Below are 23247 nucleotides of genomic sequence, written 5' to 3'. Positions count from 1 at the left end.
CTTCTCCTTCCTGCTTATATTTCCTTCCTCCGTGGTTTCATCCTACTATGATTTATTTCACTTGTTTTGTTTCATCCTACTATTTTAATTTATTATTATTTCACTTTTTTAACTATTTTCAGGGGCTTCGGCGGTGGTTGAAAAATCTAAATCTCTAAATTGAATTAGACGTTCGCAATCTAATACGAAAAGTACCGTCGCTACTTACCGAGTGGGATGAATATACGCACAAACGTTCTTAGCCAATATTGCTAGGTTTTCTAAGAAAAGCGAAGACTTTCTTGAGAAAAGTAATCCGTCGACTTCATAGCATTTGCATGGGCGTACAACTGTATTACGGAATTGCATCTTAATAAATGTACATAGTATGTTTGACCTACGAGTCGGTTTGAGCTTTTTGAAGTCTGTGACTCCACTTAAAGGATTACTTCATGGTGTATTTATTGGTCATATGTATTTGATTTTACAGTTAGAAAATAAAGTATTGGTTAAGGTTATGGATTTATATATTTGTGTACATACAAATGTTTTAGACTGAAAAAATTAAAGTTTCTAAGGCGTTGGGTTAAAAGTGTCACTATAAAAGCTATGTACCGAACACATTCAACATTAAAGCTACTTTGCTTTAATTAAATTGTATATTTACCTTTTGTTCTGTTTATTAATATTGTATTAAGTTTTATGTGTTTTATTTCATATCATGTTATTTTTTTCTATTTATTTTCCATTATATGTTAATGTAATTGGTTTGTAAACTGTTTTAAGCATAAATAAATATTTTATCATTATTCACATTTGCAAGTAGGTAAGTACTTAACTCTGTGTCAAACTGCCTATCAAGTTTATTTCCAGTAACAGTGTCCATCCCTTTACGCTCTCTATCAATTAATAAATCCGTATTATTGGCTGTAACCCGAAAGTCCTTTATGAGCGTTATTATTCACAAAGACCTATAGGTGAGGCATTCAAGTTATATAAATTAATCCTATTGGCTATGTTTCGAAATTCCCCTTTGAATTAGGCTTTGTCGGCGCTCTATGACACATCCAGTCGACTGATTTAATCAATTATGGTTCAGCGGAAATTCTAGGCAGATTATTGGATACGATCGGATTTCAGATTTGCAATACTCAGAATTTTAGTAATGAACATGGAGCAATTATGCCGGATTATTGCTAATTATTTTGAGTATTCCATGCGTGGTTTGTGCCTTCCATTTGAGTTGAAATATAGTCAATCGGGATGTTCACATGAATCCATGGCATAAATAGAATGTAACCGCTATGGTAAAATACGGACTATTTTACCATAGCAGTTACATTCTATAGTTTTTGTTTCTCAGTATCCTATCCTCATTTGTTTTTTTATGTTATCCCTAGAACAAGAATGGGAGATACCTTACGATCAGCTGTCGAACCTGGTGTACCTGGGAGCTGGGGCCCAGGGCGTAGTCTTCAGCGGCCACTACAGGGGCGAAATCGTCGCTGTCAAACAGCCGCAGGACCGCAACGACACAAACATCAAACATCTAAGGAAACTCAACCATGAAAATATCGGTAAGTCTTAGAATATTTTGGTATTTTAAAAGGCTCCTTTTCATTGGTTGTTAATTTAATTGATAAGCTGCAAGAAATTTTATAACCTACTAGCTCTTCTCGGTCAATTCGATATCAGTCGAAACAATATCTAATCGCACTCCGACTGCGAGCTTTAATTACCAATGAAGAAGAGCCTTTATAATTGTTAATTATATGTTTTAATACTGTTTCAAAAACGAGTGATTTTTTTACCGTTGGCTACTGGACTAATACATCGAAATCGGTTCGGGTTTAATTAGTTTTAGTTGTTACTTCTTAAATTCCTTTTTGTAGTCTTGTAAAAATAGTGATGGTCGAAAATGGTCGCGTGGTATGTGCATTCGTAATTTTATGAATGTAAGCATTAAGCAGAACGTATGAAAACTATGTACTTGACACTACCGTGATGTGGCTTATATTAGTAGTGAAAAAAAAATAGTCTTCATTGGCGACGATAGTCTAACAACTAGCACTATATAAAAGTACATAATGTCAAATTCCTATCTTTAGTACGCAAAACAAAAGATAGGTAGAATTTTGAGACCGGTTGTGAATTTACTGACAGCGTAGGAAGAACTGTTCATATTTCTATTTTATTCCAAAATCTAATAGAAGTAGAAATTGAAATACCATAATTGACCGAGATTTCTGTATTCCGGGAAGCAATTTATCAGGAAGTGCCATTTACATCAAGATTTTAGTGAAGTAACAACAATTTAGGTATCTAAAACTACTTGGTTTTCTTGAAAATAAATTTATTTTATATTAGAATCGTGGAATTAATTAGGTTCGTAACTTACGGCTGAGTTCAAACCAAACTGACTGTCAGCCGCCGAATGCGAGCGAACCTTACGCATTTTATTGTATTTCCATCCTTATTCAGTCTTTCGTTCACATCTAACCGACGCGACAATACGTTGTTCGTAATATGCGTAGACGCTGACATTCGGCGGCTGACAGTCAGTTTGGTTTGAACACAGCCTTGCCTTATGACTATAGGCTCGACTCATTTTCCGTCTGATAAGAACTTTCCCTTAATTCGAGGAATTAATTTTGGTTATCAGCTTGTCTAGATTTCAGATACCTGATGAGGCGTAGCTAATTAATACATTAGGTAATTAGAGCATCTTGTGGCTAACAGCCGCAGGGATCAGCCTATGATATGTTAAGCAAGGCTGTCATTTGAACATCTTTGGCAGTAATTATCGGTATCAGGAAGTCTGACAACCAGTTTAACCAATGTTATCTTGTTGCCTTGGTAATTGGATGAGGTCAGATAGCCAGTCACTCCATATAAAATGTAGCATCAGGTTAGACTGAAAGCCAATACCCATATGCTAAGGTAAAAGCTAGGCGTATGAAGTGATTTTGGTACTTGTTAACGTCTCGTTCAAGTCATAAGTTCCTACTTTTTTATATTATTGCTATCTCAACATTCTTTTCCATATGTGTAATACCGTACAGACCGTACTGTTTACTGTCACCCTATGAATGTACACTCAAAACGACATATCATTACGTCGACGTAAAAAGCGGTGTCCTTAAGGCAAACAGGATCCAAAATTTTAAAATAAACTCTCAAATGAAGTAACTAATTGGAAGAAATAAATTGTGAGCCAAAATTGGTCACGAAAACTTCTTCGAAATCGGGCTATTCTGCTCCTGTTTTATAATTACCGTGACGTCTGTTAATTTAATACTTCACCGGTAGTTTATTTCTGTACAGCAGTAATTACAAATCAAAGTTTATATAATTAATCTTTTCAACTTAAATAAACAGCTCAGAGCCATCGGTGTATCGGAATTTTATTTAAATTCAATAGGAAGCTCTATCTACTTATAAAACCTCTCATCACCTTCTAAGCAACATTTTAACTAATCACTACTTAAAGCAGTGGTTCTTAACCTTTTTGACATGAGGGACCACTTTAACTAAAGTTTGTCTTGCCGGGGACCACCTCATCGGTTTACCTAAATTAGCACTCATTTCTTTATTATTTATCAGTAAAAAGTGAATTTTTGGGTCACTTCTAGTCAAAGCTAAACGCATGTCGGCAGTTGTGTAGGTAAGCAAATGCAAATGAAGAAAAACTTGCCTATGTAGTTTCCAAATGCGCGAGCGAAGCGAGCGCGAAATTTTCAACGGACTTCAACCAAATATTACGTAAAATTTAGCCCAAACGTACTTAACTTTTTGTTTGTTGACAAATGCAACAATAAGGGCATACAGTTTCTGAATACGCGAGCGAAGCGAGCGCGAAATTTTAATTATTTTTTAAGACTCAAAACCAAAATTACGTAAAATGTAGCTCAAACATACATTTTCATGAATGGGGGGACTAGGTACGACACACCCGATATACGTCCATACGAAAACCCCCGCTCGCATAGATAAGTCGATAAAAATTAAGTTAGATAACGTATAGCAACGTCGCGAAGATAAGCTTCGCGGACCACTTGGAATGCCTCCAGGGACCACCAGTGGTCCGCGGACCACCGGTTAAGAACCACTGACTTAAAGTCTTAAGTAGTGATTAACTGTTAGTTAGGACATGCTTAAGCAACGTTTATAAGTAAGAATTTTCTTAAACAGTCCTTAAGTATTACTTATATTTAATTCACGTTTATGAGTAAGGCTGTTAATTTTTAATATTTTTATAATAGGCTCGACCATCGGTAAATACCTTTAATGGGAAATAATTAATTATGCGGCGAAATGCTACATTAATATGTTGTGATCGATTGATTTTAGTGTTAGTAGGTACAGTAAACAATAAAATAATTGTGGGATTAAAACCGCTGACCAATTGAAATACTTTTCAACCGACAAACCGCTGTGATGGCATAATTATTTTGCTTTATATTGAAATGTTCGTTTATTTATGTCAATAGATATTACTAGATATATACAAAAAATATTGAATAATTTCATTCAACATAGATTCCGAAATTCATCAGCTAACGAATAGGAGTCTTATACACAAAGAGACGGTGAATTAAAGACTACCTCCTAATTGTGTGTATCCAAATAAACGTAGGCGGAGGTCGCTTTAGGAGGGCATAAACCGACCTTATTAGTGTCCTCCAAAGGTCAGGCACGCCATTGTCAATACCTTATCATTCATGTCTAATAATAATCGTACCTTAAAATCTGACTTTACCTAAATGTTTGTTAGTGGAAACTTATCAATTCGTAAATGACTTGTGAACCAAACAATGGTTTATCAGAGGATTGAACATCAAATTTTCCTTTGTGTTACCATCTCTCCTTGAGACAAAGGGACATGACGCGTCTGCCTCATAGGCCTCCCCAAACCTGATATCTTGCGTCTCCCTAACATTGGATACAAACGGATATTGGTTTCGGATTAATCTGGATGCATTGACATTACCAACTGGAGCCTGATACTGACGGACTTTGGATGCTAGGTAATTACATGTCAGAGTTGAGAGTACACTGGCTAGCGGGTAAAAGCGACCATAGACGCCCTTTGGTGTAATACAGTGCTTTGCTTGCTGTCGTTCCAAATAGCTGTTTCGAATTCAGAATGTCTCGAAGTTCACCCGAGAGTGATATAATCTCCAGATAGGACATTAGTTAGATGGTATTAGGTAGGACGTCAAACAAATTACTTATGGTGAAAGCACATCTACCGGTGATGAACGAACCGCACGGAGCAAATTTTAGTCGTCTTTTCACGAAATCTTAATCGTCATTCTGCATAAATCTTGAATCGTCCTAATTTGGGAGAAAAAATACGTCTTTTACCCTGCTCATACTTGTTCCGTGCAAATGTTTATAACGTTCAGATGAAACAACTACCAGAGTCATGTTGACAGTTTTATTTAACAAGTTCCGCGCAACTTGATCGGCGTTAAAACATAAAAATGCCTCTAAAATTTCAGATTGGCCTATGACCTATTTAAAATATGCTATGAACAAGTTCAAACGAAAGGATTCCATTATATAGGTAAAATATTTTTAAATCGAATCAGAAAAGCTCTTCAAACCATGAATATATTTTAACTATTTCATGGAAAACCCAATTTGTTCGAGTACTTACAACTCGATATCAATTGAAGATTATTTGTATTTTATTTTTAATCCGATTTATATCTAGTCCATCTGCATCTCTATTGAAATGGGACTATTATAAAACCTATAACGAATTCCAATTAAGTTGAATACCAGATCGGAACAAATTATCCTGAACTCGTTGAGTTGGATTGATGAAACGTGAAGTGCTGTTGGTCTGTTCCGTTGACCTACCTACCAAAAAGGAGGAGCTTTTCAATTCGAATTTGAATGATTTGTTTTAGAATTTAGAACATAAAAAACCGGCCAAGTGCGAATCGGAATCACGCACGAAAGGTACCGTGCCATTATTTAGAAAATGAGCAAAAAAATCACGTTTGTTGTATGGAAGCCCATCTATCGTCATCAGGTTTAGGATCTGATGATGGAAAACCCTGTTAGACAGCCTGTCTTACCAGTATAAGGGTCGTATCTTATTGACAGTGTAAGGGTCGGTTCATATTTGATGGAAAATGTGTTGTATCGTAAATGTATGATCGACGCACTAACGCATCATCGGTTAGGCGTGAATGATTGAATGTTTTATCGTATGTTTGTTTGTCATGGCGGTACGTGACCGATAATACGCGACGCATTGTGCGTCAAATGTGAATCGACCCTAACTGGATTGAGGAGGAATTACGTTAGAAATGATTAGATTAGTAATCCACAATCTTATATTGCTCAGTTGTAAATGTATCGAATAATAATAAATTTAAGTCAGAAATATATGATAAACGATTTGCCTACATTCTGACCACTTGTACGGATCAATTGTAGTCATAGGTAGCTTAGGAATTAGCTGACCGTTTATCGGGTTTCATTTGTTTATCCTGATATCAGGTTTCTATTTCTTGTTTAGAAAAATGTTATCCGTGTATGTGTGTGTGTGTGACTTTGTCTTGTAGGTACACAAGACTATGTACGTACTAATGTGCATGCCTTTCAAAGTTTCAAATATCTCCAGTGTCGCTGACAGCAACAATTTTATGCGCCCACGCTTCTGTATAAAGCATGCCCACATATATTTAATTGCATTCGACAAATCTGAACTCAGTTCGCGTTGAAACTTTTTCCGTTTTTCCCGCAACATTGTACAATTTTAAATATATTCTAATTATTCATGTTACCCGCGTGAGACTCCAACAGGTTGCGTACCGCCGAGTGAACCCGCTCGAAGGTTCGAAACCCTGACAATGACCTACTGACACAATTCCACTTGCCCGGGATACTTGGCGACATTGAAACCTTCAGTAGCTTATGAGGCTCCCGAAAACTTTACCCGTGCAGGTAAAAGACATTGACACAACTTCTTGGGGTAGTCTTGATCGCTTGATCTTCCTTTATCTATTTGTTGGCACATCATGTATTTTTCCCTAGTACATAAGCTATTTTTTATCCGGGTACGGGAAGAAGTTCCCCGGGGAAACAGCTAGTAGAACAATATACTCAAGATGATTTCTTGAGTATACCCTATCAACGTAGCACACGAGCTTCTGTCGAACTAACCAACCTATCTGCCTAGCCTTTTCCCAACTCTATTTAAGGTCCGCTTCCAGAATATCTGCACTACTACTAGTACCTATTACTGCTCTAGTGCTAATGTTTGACATTTCGCGACAGCTTATATGACCTCCACAACTTTGTATCCCGGGCAACTCGATACCTCGATATTGTGGCACAGGGTTTTAACAGTCAAGTTCCTGTCCTCTTTATCTATTCTTCGAACGCGCCTACGTGTATCATTATAAAGAGAAATATTGCAGCGCAAATCAATAAGTACATAGCAATGTTTGCATACCCATGTTAATTTTTCCTGCAACGCCGCACAATCATATGTCAAAGGAAAAGCATGTTTTTTCTAAGAACACGTAATAACATGCAAACGGTACGCTGAGAAATGAAGGAATATTGGAAAGTATCAGTTAAAAAGAGTATCTAACGTAAAACATGTCGCCGTTTGTGATACTTTCATAAATGAGGAATATCAGTTATTAGGTATTCCTCGAACCAAATACATAAATGTCGTATGTTGTATGTTGTAGATATCTCATTAGTTAGAACATGAACATATTATCCTCTTACTGGCAGGGCGGTATTATGTTTATCAAACAATTATTATAATTTAGCTTTTATATTGTTTTGCCATTGAAAGTGTCCATGATATATTATTGCTTGAAGGAATTGAACATTTGATGAAGTCCTTAAGTAGTTAAATGTGCAGTGGACAATAGGTAGTCCGGTAATTGTCCTTAAGTAGCTCTGCTACTGATCATCATTCTCCAGACAGTCCACGGTCGGGCACAGGACTCTCACGGCAGACTTTCAAACTTAAGCTTTTCTCATTCAATCTTTACCCGCTGTCTGACAAAGTTTTAATACTATTAGTAAGTCAGCTTAAAAAATATAGCCGCCGAATAAATAGCTAACCAGGAACCTTCCCTGCCTTTTAATATTATCTTAGAGTTTTAATCCAGGCAAAATTCTAAGGAAGTGTCTTCAAAAGTAGACTTTGTAAGGCTATTTCATGTTACAAATTTTCCAGAATTAAATAAAAATGTAGCAAGAATTCAGTGTCTTCAAAAAGGCATCTTGATAAGATTGTAGCAAAAACAAGCAAAAGTAGTCGTCTGCTCTCTTTAAAAGAGCATAAAATCCTGTTGATAAATCTCACCGCAGTTGAATAAGAACACCCGAAAGAAATAATTGTAGCATAAAAGAGCATATTTCAGTAAACTGCTTACTATAAGCGAGGACTTTTAATTGGCTCTCTGTCGACTATGTCTCCTTCTATTGTTTAGTTTTTGTTTAGCTGTAAGTTCTCCATAGTATACTAAATAAATTAATAAATAAAATGTTAAGAAAAGTTTGCTAATTTAAACGGCTGAAAGAAGAAATTGGTTAAAAAAACGCTCCGTTCTGCTTTGGTGCAGTCTCTGGGCTTGACATGAACGATTAGTTTTTCGTAGGGAATATGTTTGCGTCAAAGGTAACTTGGATAATCTGTCTACATATACGATGTCACATCATCAAAAAAAAAAGCTCTAGTCTAACAACCCAGTTATCTTGGGAGACCCGAAACCCCTTAGGTAAGACTGGTTTTCGGATATCTTGCTTCTAATATACACTCCGACTGTCAAAGGTGTACCAACATACATGTTTATGTATGTACCTATGTATGTATATAGATATTGCCATCCTAACTAAGCATACTGAGAATTGGCAAAATGTCGTACCGAATTCCACGAACTGGGAAATTCGTCGAAATCGTAGTTAGATTTGCTTCTATTAATTTCATAGTAAATTCAATAACATTCTCAATTTGGAGCTTCAGAATTTGCTTTTAGATGCCATCGGTTTTCGTTCTAATTAGTACACTATTTTAACCTCAAACTACATTTTGTTGATTGTAAGCAATATATTTGTTGTAAAATTATTGTGACGAGAGATACGCCATTTTTTTCGAGATGGTCTTTAATAAAAAAATCGGTTTCGGATAAATATCATAATCTTAATGACTCTGAAACGACAAATCAACCAGCAAGCTAAATCTTTGTCCCAAATGTTACACTAAGCATTTGTTAACCGCTGAAACTTTAATATCGACATAAAATGTATAGACACACACAATTTCATAATCAAACTATTGCTTTAACCGCAACAAAGTAAATACAGCTAATCACGACAGCCTATCGCATAACAAAACACACCTATTTTCACGGCCAACCGGTTGACAAACGTAAACACAGATTAGATTTCCCCGTGTAAATTGCAGGCTGCAATGCAATCAAGGGAATGGATCAAAACGTCCCGAACAACGCACACTCGACATTGACCTATTTACATCCGCTATTTCACCGCGACATTCAATTATTGCTAGGACTCGAATAACAACTGAATCAAAAGGAAAATAAACTAGCCCGTGTATTGTCGAGGGTTCGTTTTCCGGCTGTCGGCGGCAGTCCGGAAGGTTACTTTAAAGAGGATTTCAATGTCAATGTGGCTTGTTGTTATTGCTCAGTCTGAGAGCAGTGTATCTCTACATATGTTGGTCTATGTTTTTTGTTTCTTGCTGTGTAGCTTGACGGCTGTTCCAAATATTAATATTGATTTGCTTACTAGAGATGGAATTTTGAATTTAGCCCCATAGAAGTAATGTCAAATTCCTATCTCTAGTAAGGAAAACAATAGATAGATAGAATATTGGGACTGGTCCTAAGACGGTTCACGCACGATTTAGTAGTCTTTCTCCGCGCGATCGGGCGGTGTTTATGCGAAAGTTTCCACGGATTTTATTGAAGTTCGAACAATTTTTTTACAGTCAATGCAAGATAAGTTTCAATAAAAATATCCAACTAGACTTCTAGTTATAATGACGTTCATTAAAACTTCAAGGATTTTTTTAAAAACTTATTTGAGCCGTTTGATTCCCATTGGCACACGTCATACAATACAACTCGTCATTGTAAAAAGTGATCAAAAATCATGATTTTTATTTAAAATCGTCAGCCTTTTCACTTTTGAAATACCAAAACGCAACGCGTCGCGACGTATTGTGTCTGCCCCTTTAAAAAAAAACTGCCGCGCTGTGCGTGTAACCTACCTATACGTCATGTAGTTCAGCTGAATTTTTAAATTAAAAGCGAAAAATCAATCTTTTCATTTCACCCACCTGAACCAAAATCAAATATACTCGTAGTCTAACTAACTAACGTTCGATCTGTCAACGTATAACGTCTATCCATCAATCCTTTCAGTTCTGGGTACAGACAGTATATCGAAATCAATACATCCATTCCTTTGAGCCCTTTGAGGCTTAGCAATAATACCTGGGATATACTATTGCAATTCGACAGTATACTACTAATAATCGCGGAAGAGATATTCGATGTAACATCTTGATTGCACTGTCAAGTTTAGTTTGATGCCATCGAAATGTTCGAATGGCAATTTCAAGTCATGTTCAAATCAAACATCTGTTAACACTTGTTTTAAAAATGTGTGTGCAAAACGGACCTCATATCAACGCCTGACAATTTCTTTGACAAGTGTTCAACAGACCTTTAAAAGTTTTTATGGTGTAGTGCAAAATATTGTTACAAGTTTTATCGGTTCATTCATAGAACACCTCTTTGACCACGTTTTAATTTCCTTGAGATGGTACATCCGCAGCACTAAGTTGATAACAGAAATAAACCAACGTGTCTATGAACAACCAAGAGCTTTGTCAAGAACTGTTTTCTTGAAAATTTAATGTTTGCTTCTTAGATCCTTTAAAACGAAGTGTTCATCGATACAAATAAATGGGAGACTGAAGGGGTTTTACTACTTGACTGCACAGTCTGCACTGTACAGAATTAGGCGATACTGAATTGTGTATAACAAACTTCCTAAAACCCTGTCAGCGTTGTGGTACAACAAGTACGTTACATTTACAACACTTGCTATGCTTAAACTTCGCTTTTGAGTTGAGCTCTTAACGGCTTAAATCAGGCACTGCACGTTAGTGGAATATTAATAGCATTACCGAAGCACCAATAACTTTAAAGAGAACATTTGGAATATTCCGAATTACGTAATTACAAAATATATAGGCTATAATTCGACCTTCACTAATTTATATCAGACGTGTAACCCACACAGATTTAAACTAATGCAACTCTCGGCCAAAAGTGAGTTTGGTTTACTCCAAATATCGAACTAGGTTGAAATTCGGATTTGTGTAACAGACCAATCTGTATCGTGTTTTGAATCGCCGCAGAAAGCTCTTAACCTAATACCTTCCTAGTTTCACATGACATCTGTACCCCACATTAACTTAGAATTTCCTGTAAACTAAGACTTGATCCCAGAGTTCCCTACAACTTTCTGTTTAATTAACTCTCGAGATAAACTTGTCTGTTTGTTCTAATTCGTGTTTTCTTTCTCTTCCTCTAGTGCAATTCAAAGGAGTCAGCACGGACGGACCACATGCATACATCATAATGGAATTCTGCCAGTACGGCCCACTATTCGAATACATTCATAGTGGGTCGGGCTTCTTACCATCGCAGATCCTGAAATGGGCCAAACAGATCGCGCAGGGGATGACTTATTTACACAGTAATAAGATCATCCACAGAGATTTGAAATCTCCGAAGTAAGTGCTTTATTATTATTGTGTACGCTTGCCAGCTTTTTGTCATATATGCCATTGTTTTTTCGCAATTTCTTTTTCATTTGAAGCGGAGAATTCCTGCTTTCAATTTGTAGGTCCGCCTTTCTAGATGTTTCGTTACGCAGACAACAAAAGCGTGTCTATGTTGTTTGCAAAGAGCCGACTCAATTGTTTAGATTTAATTTCTTCCATTGTTTTAATATTTATTCTCCTTTGACTGCATTTACTATTCCAATGCTAGAATAACATCAAATAGTCAATACGAGGTCACTAGGTGTATATGAAATTTTTCTTGACAAAAAGCTGGTAATTAATTAAACAAATATGAGGATATTTCTTTGTGTTTTCAGTACCTGAGAATTTTTCCATTCATGTAAAAATATATACGTTCTCGTATGATGTATCAATGTATTAATTAACAAAGAAGTTTCATAAATTGCCGGATTCTTGTGTTCATTACGTTTCAAAAGCAAGAACGATCTTTTGAAAAAAAGCTCGTTGTTCCGAGATATGAATTTAATCAACTTTTAATTGGAGTACATATTCCGAGTAAATAAATATTCGTACAAATTAACTGTTTCTCTGTTTCGGTATTTACGAGGCCCTTTTTGTTTGATACACCGGCAGTCGCCGTCGGCATAGTTCACTAGGCGTATTATTATCTTGCAGCGCTGTTTCAAAGCGCTGTGACGCTCGTTAAAGCGCTGTGCAGCCTGACAAAGCTCTGTACGGGCTAAAATACAATCCGCTGCACCAAAAAATATTAGCTGGTTTGCTAAAAAACATCACAAAAATTAGTTAGCCAAGTCCATTGTTAGTCAATACGTAGAGAGGTAGTCAAGGTTCCCAGACAACCCTTTTCCAACTACGGATTCCTATTGTAGGAAAACCAATTTGGTTGCACATTGCCAGCTCAACAATTGAATAGGAAGACAAATATGAATCTTTATTTTTGTGTTGAGTAACAACTCGTGACATGGTTTAAAGCTTTTATTGTACAGCTGCATTTTTTGTGCACTGATAATATTAAATCTAGTTTTTTGTCGTTTTCTTCACCGGGTAACAACGTACCTCTGGACTCCTAGCTCAACAGTTTTTCTGTAAAATCTGGAGATAGGTTCAGATAGAGTTACTTTCGCATTTTGGAAATAAACAGATAAACACATAGGTACTAATGAGGATTGCGCAGACTCGCCTATTGTTTTTGGACTCCGCGCATTGCGCTCTGTTAATTAATACCATCTTCTGTGTTGGCCGTACGGTGCGTACGTACTGTGCAGTCATGAATAACCTACCTACAATATTGAGTAAGTCTCAATGTTAATCGGTATGTGATTGAGTGTTCAGCCCTATCTCCGTAATGTGATGACATACGTAATGCATTAGAGCTTTACCTGGACAACTTAGGGTACAGTTTATACAGCTTATTGAAATCAGTACTACGTACAGAGCGGGCACGTGTGATTGAGAATATTCATAACGAAGTAACCCACTTAATTTAATCCAAACGCTATTATTGGCCATACATTTGCAATTTATATGACTACTGGGTATTCAGCACATCAGAGTGTCCTCCGAACAGAAACTATTTTTGTTTGGACGTATTTGTAGGCGTCAACAAAGTACGGTTGGCGCAGTAAATTATTCACAGAGTAAACTGCAGTCAAAAGTACTGGCTTCTTCGAGGTCCCCGTCGATAAATAGGAATCGATAAACTATACTTAAATGTAGGTATATATGCTTCGTATATACCATTATTTGTTCAGATATTCTTTTACTAAATAACATGTACGTTGAAATACTTACGACAACTATTTGTCTCTGTAGAGACTGACTCTTGAATGGTATTAGTTCTTCATATAAGTGGACACCTCTATTTATATCTACAAACCACGCTTGTATTTATGTCTTAAAATGTATTTTATGCCTTGCACTTTTATTTTTTTCACTTTAACTTTTTACAAGTACCTCTCAAGTAACCTACTTGGGAATTTGATTCGAGTATTGCTAGTTACCGCGTTGTGCCGTTGAACAGTCGGCATTGGCGTCGAAAAGTGCCCCTCTTAAGTACACATAGGGCTCGCGACGGCTAAGTTGGTCGTTAGACTACCTTGTTATCGATATCGATTAACCATTATTACATTTCCAAGTGCCCTCTGCCCCACATAATCTACCTGTTAAGTGACACAATACTCTTGTATCTCATATTCCATTTACAGAGCAATTGCTTTAGGAACTAAGCGAAACTTTTACGCGGCGTCGAGTGTATTCAATCGTAGACGCTTTAGAAATTAACAACTACGTTTATAGTTTCTATTTTAATACGTTGTTTCTATTCTTGCTTACGTCTCAAGTCTCAAGTTTTTAATTGCTCATATTATAATGCTGAAGAGTTTGTTTGTTTGAACGCGCTAATCGCTAGTCTCTGAGACTACAGGACTGACTGTTTAAACTCGATTTCAGAAACTACAGGACCGATTTGGAGTTTTATTTTAGAGTTACATAGCCCATTTATCGAGGGAGGTTGTAAGCTATATTCTATTCTGGTGCGCGGGGTAGTTCCCACGGGATGCGAGTGCAACCGCTAGCGGAAAGCTCAAGAGTTTGTGTTGAACGCGCTAATCTGAGACACTACACTACCAATTTGTAATTTTAATTTAGTGTTAAATGACCCATTTATCGCGTTATGCTCGGAGCTACACTCTCTGTCCTGGTGCAGAGTGGTTCTGAAAGGTTGCGAGTGAATTGGCGGTGCAAGTTAATTATATCCCACTATCTTTTATAATTATAAGTTAATGTAAACTGCATCCTTGATTTATTTGCTCAGCCATAGGGGTCGTCTACAAAATGTTGCAACGCCGCTCATAATTTTTTATTACGTCTGGTCACTTTTAATCCTTTTACCGGAACTGTAATAAATTAGGTCTTTTTACAATCTTGTCAAATTAGTCTTTCAATTATAGTTCGGCCATTCAGAGAATGCGTTCCTGACACGTCGCGATTGAACTGACGACGTAACTTTGCAATGGCGTTGCAGTTACGATAAAAATATTTTTGCTGGTTGTTTACCGTTTTAACAATTGAGGAGCATTAAAACAACATTATTATATCAATAATCAATGAATGTAGTTACGTCGTCAGTTCAATCGCGACGTGTCAGGAACGCATTCTCTGAATGGCCGAACTATAATGCATCGTTCGATGTTTTGTATCTACTTAAATGTAGGTGTTCCTTAGGGGCTATAACACAAGCGGATTGCGAGCGATTATTGGCGGAGCAAGTACGTTTTGCCCGCTCTCCACTTAGCCCGCGGACCGCGCGCGATGACCGTAGGTGTAGAGCGGGCATTACTTGCTCCGCCCATTATGATCGCTCACAATCCGCTTGTGTTAGGGCCCTTAAGACGAAACTTATGGGCAACTTTTTCATACAAACGTAGATCGTTTCCTCCCTAGGTAATGCTGATTAAGTTATTTCTTTCTGAATATGACATGTATACGGTGTTATAATTTTCTATGCCTTTATGTTTTTACCATATTAATTATTATCAAAAGAGAATAACAGTAAATACCGAGAAAGACTAAACATTTTCAACATAACATCTTGTTTCAAGTCTTTTTTATTTTTTGCTAGCTGATTCTGACAAAAGCCTTTGTTACTCGGGCTTAGTTTTTATTTATCGTTCCAACAGTGAATGAATTTTTCAAACCGGTTCAGTAGTTTCAGAGCCTTTGGGGTACAAACAAACAAAATATTTTTTCCATTTTTATCAGGAGAAAATACAAAAGACAGTTTCATGGGGAAGCCGGTCGTTTAAAAATAAATATTGCATAAAAGCCTTGGCTATTTGATGTTGCTTCTCAAATGATCATTATAATGAGGTCCTGAGCACGGAACGTCTAACAAAGACCGCGGAACAATGAGGAACTGTTTCGATACGGTTAAAAGTTACAATAACTTTAGATTTTTCGCTACATAGCGTAACGGCCTTTCCTATTCTTTGGTATCTGTTGATTTGTTTACTGGAGATAATTTTGACATTAACCTTATACAAGTTATATCAAATTCCTCTGGAGTAAGTAAAACGACCGATGCATTGAATTTGGAACGACCATTCAAAATAATTTCTTTGAAAAAAAAAAAGAAATACGCAAAAATATTGTTTTGCTCAACAATGAACTCTACAAATGTTACATAATATTTTTTGCTGTAATTAATTATGTTTAAACTTTTTTGTTAAAATTTAGCATCGGAATGATTCAAAAAATTCTCGCAACAAAGGTAACGGGAAAAGAATTAAAAATCTCATTCAAAAGTTTACAATTAAGAATTAAAAACTACGGCTTAATCCATATAAACCCTTTCTCGCTATTCTATTCACGTTCGGAGAGATCTACTGTCCTATTAAAAAAAAAAAAAAAAAAAATGATGTCAAAAATCATCAAATGACCCCTCCCGCTGTGGGTTAGCAGCGGTGTGGGAGTGTCAGACTCTTACTGACTAAAAACCGTCGTGTTCCGTCATAGGCCTTTTATGTACCAGGACCGCGGTAACTCTATCGAGCAATCCCGCAGCTCTACTGTCCTCATCCGGATAAAAGTAGCCTATTTAGTTTCTTGGGCTCTAGAAAAAAACATTTACATTAATTTAGTAGTTTGGACTTGAAAGACCGACTGACGGACAGCTACATAATTAAATTTAATTAAGGATCTAGCAAGTCTTCACACGTGTTAAAAGTATTTAATTACAGTGTTTCTGTTGTATGGTGCAAAATACTAAAGTTAAGACTTTATTTGCGTCTTCGAGGACACATTCATATTTAATAAACTTGCTAAGAAGTGGCTCGGACCTATTAGGCTTAAAATGCCTCAAGTCTTCTTAAGGCCGTACCCGATATTCTATCAAAGAAGAAATAGAATAGAAGCAGTGTCAAATTAAAATCTCCAGTAAGCAAATCAACAGATAGATAGAATATTGAGAGGGGCCGCGAGACCGCACAAAATCGATATCAAACTTAAGTAATAAAAACAAGCACCGGACTGTAAAATTAATCTCAATAAATATTACCTTTGGCATTGTGAAGAAAAAAACAGTTCAAAGGAAACACGTGCAAATAAATTCCCTTTACAAATAAATGTTTGAACAATATAGAATAAGAAAATACTTCACCGCCCACTTTAGAATAAAGAAAAAAATAGCATTTTCGCAGTAATTGAACATTTTACACTCGTGTTTTACTATTACATTTAGCAAACATGTTTAATTATTAGGCATGTATTGCATAAATGCGAAAAATGGGTACACGGAAAGTTAACGAACGAAACACGAAACTGAAAAAGAATATAGAAAACTTTTTATCCAGGTGCAAGGGCAGTAGAGCATACAAATTCGTTATTTTTACTCAATTCCATTATGGGCACAAAGTCTGAAATAAATTATTTTTATTTATTTTATTTTATAAAATAAAAAAAATTGAATAATTTATGTTAGGTAATCCGGTTTACAAAGGATGTTAAATAATTTGATATTTATATTGACAACGGTTAGACTGGAAGCCGATCCCAACATAGTTGTTAAAAGGCTCGGGAGATTGATTGATTGATTGATTTATAGATTTATATTGACACCAGATATAAACTCAGTAATCTTGCTTGAAAACTGGATTTTCCAGCTATCAAACAAAATACACAACCTAGGGTTCGACTGAGTCAAAAAATATTCTCACTCCACTCCCAAAGACTATCCAAATATGTAGATAGTACAGCAGGAACTTTCTTTTCAGCATACTGATCGCTGATAATCTCGTGGTAAAAGTGAGCGACTTTGGCACTAGTCGCGAGTGGAACGACGTAAGTGCCGTCATGAGCTTCAAAGGGACCGTCGCATGGATGGCCCCAGAAGTCATTAGACACGAACCCTCATCCGAAAGAGTGGATGTCTGGTCCTACGGGGTAGTTCTATGGGAACTGCTCACACAAGAAACGCCTTATAAGAATTTGGAAACAAACGCTATATTGTGGGGCGTGGGCAATGACACCATTGCCCTGCCTATACCCTCGACATGTCCTAGTACTATGCAGCTGCTGATGAAGCAGTGTTGGAACCGCACACCCAGAAACAGGTCAGTAAAACACTTTTTAATCCAAACTTAAAAATGTTCGTAAAAAAATAACCGCGCTCTCTTTACCACAAACACGCAATTACATTTTTTGGTGGTCATTTTTCTTTATTTTCGGTCGTGTTTATTTTCCTATGCCGTCAAACGGCAAAATAAAAAACAAAAAAATATGGCTTTACAGTTGCAGTCATTTGTAGTTAAAAATGGTTTCATGACTATTTTTAGGTCAGTTTTTATTTTGCTAGTTCACAGGGATTTTTTGGCTAAATAACTCGGCTCTAAAAAATCCAAGTGACTTTAAAATTCAACCTATACTTTTACGCTGTCCCCTAAAAAATAACATTAATAAGTAACATTATTACATTATGTTAGATAAAGTCTTCTTGGAAAGTCCTATAGTACCTATAACTATTATGTTTACCCGGCTCTCGCAGTAGATGCAACAAGTCGGGCGAAGTCGTCTAAAGCTCGTCAAATTTCGTAGTTGACGTCGCCGCCATTTTCACGCATAGCTCTTCCTCTAAACAACTTAACGTTACACGATAGAAACTGAAATCAGTGTTGAAATCTACTAATACGTTTTTATCCTAAAAAAAAAATATTTAGATAAGTTTTTATTGTAAAAGTTAAGTTACGATTGACGAAAAATAAACATACACGTCAACATAAAGTAAACCAGAAAATGTTAATTGATTGACCTACATTTTTTATTACCAATGTATATATCTATGTAAATATAATTAAAACACGGAAAAAAGTAATTACGTAATATAAAAGTACTAAATAAAATGTATGTAAAACAAAAAAGTTAACTATCCGTAAAGTTTTCAATAAAGAACAATGATCAACAAAAAGTGACGCCCCCTCCAAACGGACCAATCACTAAACACGAAAATCAAAATACACGGTTATGTAGTTATCCCCGTAAGCATCGGTCTATGCACATGCGCAATTCAATTTGAATTCAAGGCACCGCGATCCGTCAGCGCGGCTACGGATGCATGGTGCAACATCAACCCTACCTTCCGGCCAGTGTTGGCTATCACTCGCAGTGTAACACACGGGGCGCTTGCAACGCGACTTTAACTCTAAAATACTGACGCGAAATATTTCCGCCAGGCCGCCTTTTAAAATTATCGCCGCGAATTTGGAAATTGCTGGGGACGAAATGGCATCCTACCCGGCTGACCTCTTCAAGAGGACCCAGGCTGTGTGGCGCAAGGAGATCCGAGAAAGCATGCTGAGATATTACGCGCGGTAAGTTTTTGAAAATTTCTCGAAGTCACTTTTTTACTTTTGTGTTTTATTAAATTCTTTTTTTTTGTGTTTAGTTTTTGAAATATAGGTTTTATTTTCACTTTTTGTGATTTTAAACTTTTTTTTTAGTTGTTTCGGAAACTTTTTTTATTTTAATTCGTCGTGAATTTTGATTTAATTTTTTTCGAAGTTACTTTTTTAATAATGTGTTTTAATTTTTTTGGGATGGGTATTTGGGTAGTATTTGAATTTTTTTTTTTACTTTTCAAGTTTTGGTGATTTTAAACTTTTTTTAAGTTCGGTAATTATTTCTCGAACTTTAAATTTATTTTTGTCGTCCTGATTTTTGATTTGTCTTCGATTTGGAATTTGTTATACTTTCAGCCGGATGAAATGAGGTTGATATTCAGTGTTCATTAGTTTCCCCGCTCTTCCGTATGTAGGTAGGCGGAGTCGTAGGCTCCGGGAATTATTAATAGGCTTTTAGAGTGTATCGGTGACTTTAGTACGGTTTTGAATTTTGCTGATATTACTGAATGTATTTTAGGTGTCAGTTTAAAATTTTGGACACTATTAGTGATTAAAAAAATACTTTTGCTGTTTTGAAAGTGGAAATACTGAATGTATTTTTTGTTATAGTTATAAATTTTGGAAACTTTTAAAAATTTTGGAAAATTTAAGTAATAAAAAATACTTTTACAGTTTCCGAAAATGGAAATGCTGAATATAATTTTATTTATGAGACAATCTAAAATTTTGGAAACTGTAAGTAATCAAAAAAATATTTATTACAGTTTACGGTAATTTAAATATGTACTGAACATAATTTTATGAGACAGTTTAAAATTTTTGAAACTTAGACCGATTAAAAAAAAGCTTTTACAGTTTCAAATTTTCAAAACTTTTTAAAAGTTTGGAAACTGTAAGTGACCAAAGAATACTTTACAGTTTCCGTCTTTGCTCATACTTTTAGTTACTTACTTATATTTTGGAAGCTGAGTACACAAAAAAAATACAGTTTATTGAAAATGGAAACTTACAGAATATTTTATATTACTCGTGACTGTCACAGAGCTTCGGAGTGCAATTAAATACAAATATTGTTTTAACTTTTCTCTACTTCGATGTTGTTGATTTTCTTTGTTCTTTTAATAGGAAAATCAATGGTGGTTTATTTAGTCGCGCAGTTTTCAGTATTTCTTGGTCAACGATGACACTTTCGAAGGGCACGTTAAACTGTAGGTCCCGGCTGTCGTTACGACATTTTTGGCAGTCGTTACGGGTAGGCAGAAGCCAGTAAGTCTGACAACCATTCTTAACTAAGGCTATTAGGTTGCCCTTGTGACTGGGTTGAGGAGTTCAGATAGGCAGTCGCTCCTCGTAAAACACGGGTACTAAGCTGCATCCGGTTAAACTGGAAACAGATTCCAACATAGTTAGGAAAAAGGCTAGGCAGATGATAATAAAGTTTGTTTAAACGCCATTTATTAACGTTGGGGATGATTTCCCAGTGTAACGAAGGCGACGGAGGGGACGGAGGGGGCCGGGAGCGGTGACTCCAACCGTCGCGAGGAGCTGAAGGATGCTCGCCAAGTTAAAAGAATTTACGAGAATCATCTGAACCGGGCCAATGACCTGTACCTCGAGGTGTGCTCCGTTCGCCTACAACTTGAACAGCGCGAGAAGGACTTGCAAGAGTGAGTACTTTATTATTAATGTCGTCGTTTGAGTTCTAAAAAAATATTAGATTAAAAAAAAAAAGGTAGATAAACTATATTATTTAGTTTGTCGGTAAAGTTGTGTATTTTCACTTTTAATTGTGTTAGAACTTAAATGATAATTACTTTTACATGTGAGATTTTCTGCAGCCGCAATCTTTCATCACGCCACAGGATCCTACAAAAATATTTATGGCCTTTTAACCGGTTACTGATAGTCTCTGATAGCCTATCAGGAACTAACCTGACAGATAAACTAGAACTTTAGGTTTCACAGCTCTTGGATACCAATATCCAGCACAAATTATAGGCGGTCTTAACTATCAGATAACTAACTGACACTTTATCTTCAACTAGTGAAACAGGGCCTTCTTGCTTACGATTTAAGAAGTTTTTTCTCGGTCGCGTATGACTTGGAGTCGCGACGATCGGTTGTCTTTTGTTTTTCAGCCGCTGCAAAGCTACAGGTTGAGTACGCTAGCTATTTGAATTTCCCAGTCAAAGTTTCAAGCAGACGTGTATAGGCTTTTAAGCGCTTAAAAAGCTGAAGCGAGTAAATAAGTTGACTGCACCGATCTTAGCTCTGCTGCTATTGCCATTGTTGTAATTTGTAGTTTTTGTTCATAATTAGCCCCTTGGTTCATGATGCCAAAGTTTCAAGCTGTGCTCTGCGGATTTTATATCTGTGAATGTTTTTTTTTGTTGGTATGTTAAATAGCTGTAGACCGACAATTGCTGTTGTTCTATAATAAATTGTAATCACCATGCTGGACAGCCGAAAATAGTCCCGGGTTCGATTTCCGTTGGTTCTAGTTCCATGGTTCGATTCCATGGCTCATATACGTGGTACTAAGTAAATAAGTAATTTTAAATAAGTATCGGGACATATTTCACACACGGTCGATTAACCCCATGGTAAGCTATTTTTTAGCTTGTGTTATTGGTGCTAAGACAACTGATAAACTTCATATACTTATAATTCTTATAAATACATATTATAACACCCAGACCACAGCCAAAAAACATGCTTATCACACAAATGTTGGCTGTACCGGGAATTGAAACCGGGACCACGGACGGAGTTTTCACTCGTAATTTTAACTTCATTTTTCATTAACGTTACAATGAAATACTTTCATATGCCTCGTACTTGCACGTCTGATTCATCCCAAAATAGAAACTATTACGCAATTCTCAGTTTGGTAATTGGACAACAGAATTCCTCTTTAATAATAACGTTCAATTTTGTGGTTGCTATTCTTGGTATTAATACTGACTTGATATAATTACTCAGATCGTTTGCGAAAGCAAAAATTCGGTAGTAATTATGTAAGTTTTGTCATGTTGAATTTCCCGTGAAAAATATGTTTAATATCAAACAAAGTTAATCCTAAGATTTACGTTTTTCATAAAGCAAAAATTCTACAAAGAAAATTGTTGAGCCTTACAGCAATATACTCTGATATCAATTCCTGTAATAATCATATAGGGTTCATATCTCGTACGCGAAGCTTGACTTGATAAGAGCTCTTGTAAAACTTGACATAATTATCTATGCATCTGAGCAGCTATTTCATCAAATAAAATGCAAACAAGACGCTCAGCGTATCCGCAGAACTAATACTCTAGAATTTTCCAAATACTCTTTCGAAGAAGGGCCCCAAGAACTGGATGTACCCGGTCCAATTCTATATTAAATGCTGTTGACCGCTACCGGAGTACCTACGGAAGTTTATTTTAACTAAAAAGAATAAGAGGCCATCACTAAAATTACTCTCTGCTCACTAAGTTAATATTTTTGTAGAAACTACTCCAATTTTTGCTGTCTCTTTGAGATCATTCATCTTTGATTACTTCAACTGGTTCAAAAAGCTACTGAGCGGTTCAATCTTATTAGGTTATTGGCTTAGTTTTCTTTCAAAATTTTGTTGGGGTCAGTTTCAGTCTGGCTAGAGTGACTAACATGACCCAGTCACCGATTAACACCGTAACATTTTATTTGGTTCAATATTCATCTTAGGGTGCGTCCACATCTGGCGAATGCGCCGCGAATGCGCAGCACGCGAGCCGATCGCGAGCTGTCCGCGAGCTGCGCGCGTGCATTTTTGTTCGTGCGCCGCTTCTGCGCCGCCCGCGCGCAGCTCGCGCGCGACCTAAGCGCCGCGCGCGAGCGGCGCGCAGGCGGCGCGCGAGCGGCGCGCAGGCGGCGCGCGACGTCTGCCATCTTCGATAGTACTGAGCCAATATACGGAACTGTAAGGGCGAGAACTGATTGCGCGCAGATCGCGCGCCGCTCGCGCGCTCTATACGAGCCTTGCGTGAGTTGCGCTAAAGAGGCGCACCG

General features: G+C 36.7%; 1 protein-coding gene across 1 annotated transcript in view; it reads left to right on the top strand.

Annotated features, from left to right (window-relative positions):
- The window catches only part of LOC124644979 (mitogen-activated protein kinase kinase kinase 12), a 40346-nt gene that overhangs the window by 4876 nt on the left and 12223 nt on the right, over nucleotides 1–23247 (top strand). Inside the window, exons 3-7 of the mRNA XM_047184679.1 lie at nucleotides 1380–1556; nucleotides 11590–11791; nucleotides 17593–17931; nucleotides 19048–19185; nucleotides 20697–20882. Of these exons, the coding sequence (XP_047040635.1) occupies nucleotides 1380–1556; nucleotides 11590–11791; nucleotides 17593–17931; nucleotides 19048–19185; nucleotides 20697–20882 (1042 nt within the window). The remainder of the gene's footprint in view (nucleotides 1–1379; nucleotides 1557–11589; nucleotides 11792–17592; nucleotides 17932–19047; nucleotides 19186–20696; nucleotides 20883–23247) is intronic.

This window comes from Helicoverpa zea, chromosome 31 (genome assembly GCF_022581195.2).
Source record: "Helicoverpa zea isolate HzStark_Cry1AcR chromosome 31, ilHelZeax1.1, whole genome shotgun sequence".
In the NCBI taxonomy this organism is placed as follows: Eukaryota; Metazoa; Arthropoda; class Insecta; order Lepidoptera; family Noctuidae; genus Helicoverpa; species Helicoverpa zea.
Note: the sequence above shows the minus strand (reverse complement) of the source record. Positions and strands in the feature narration are given on the sequence as shown.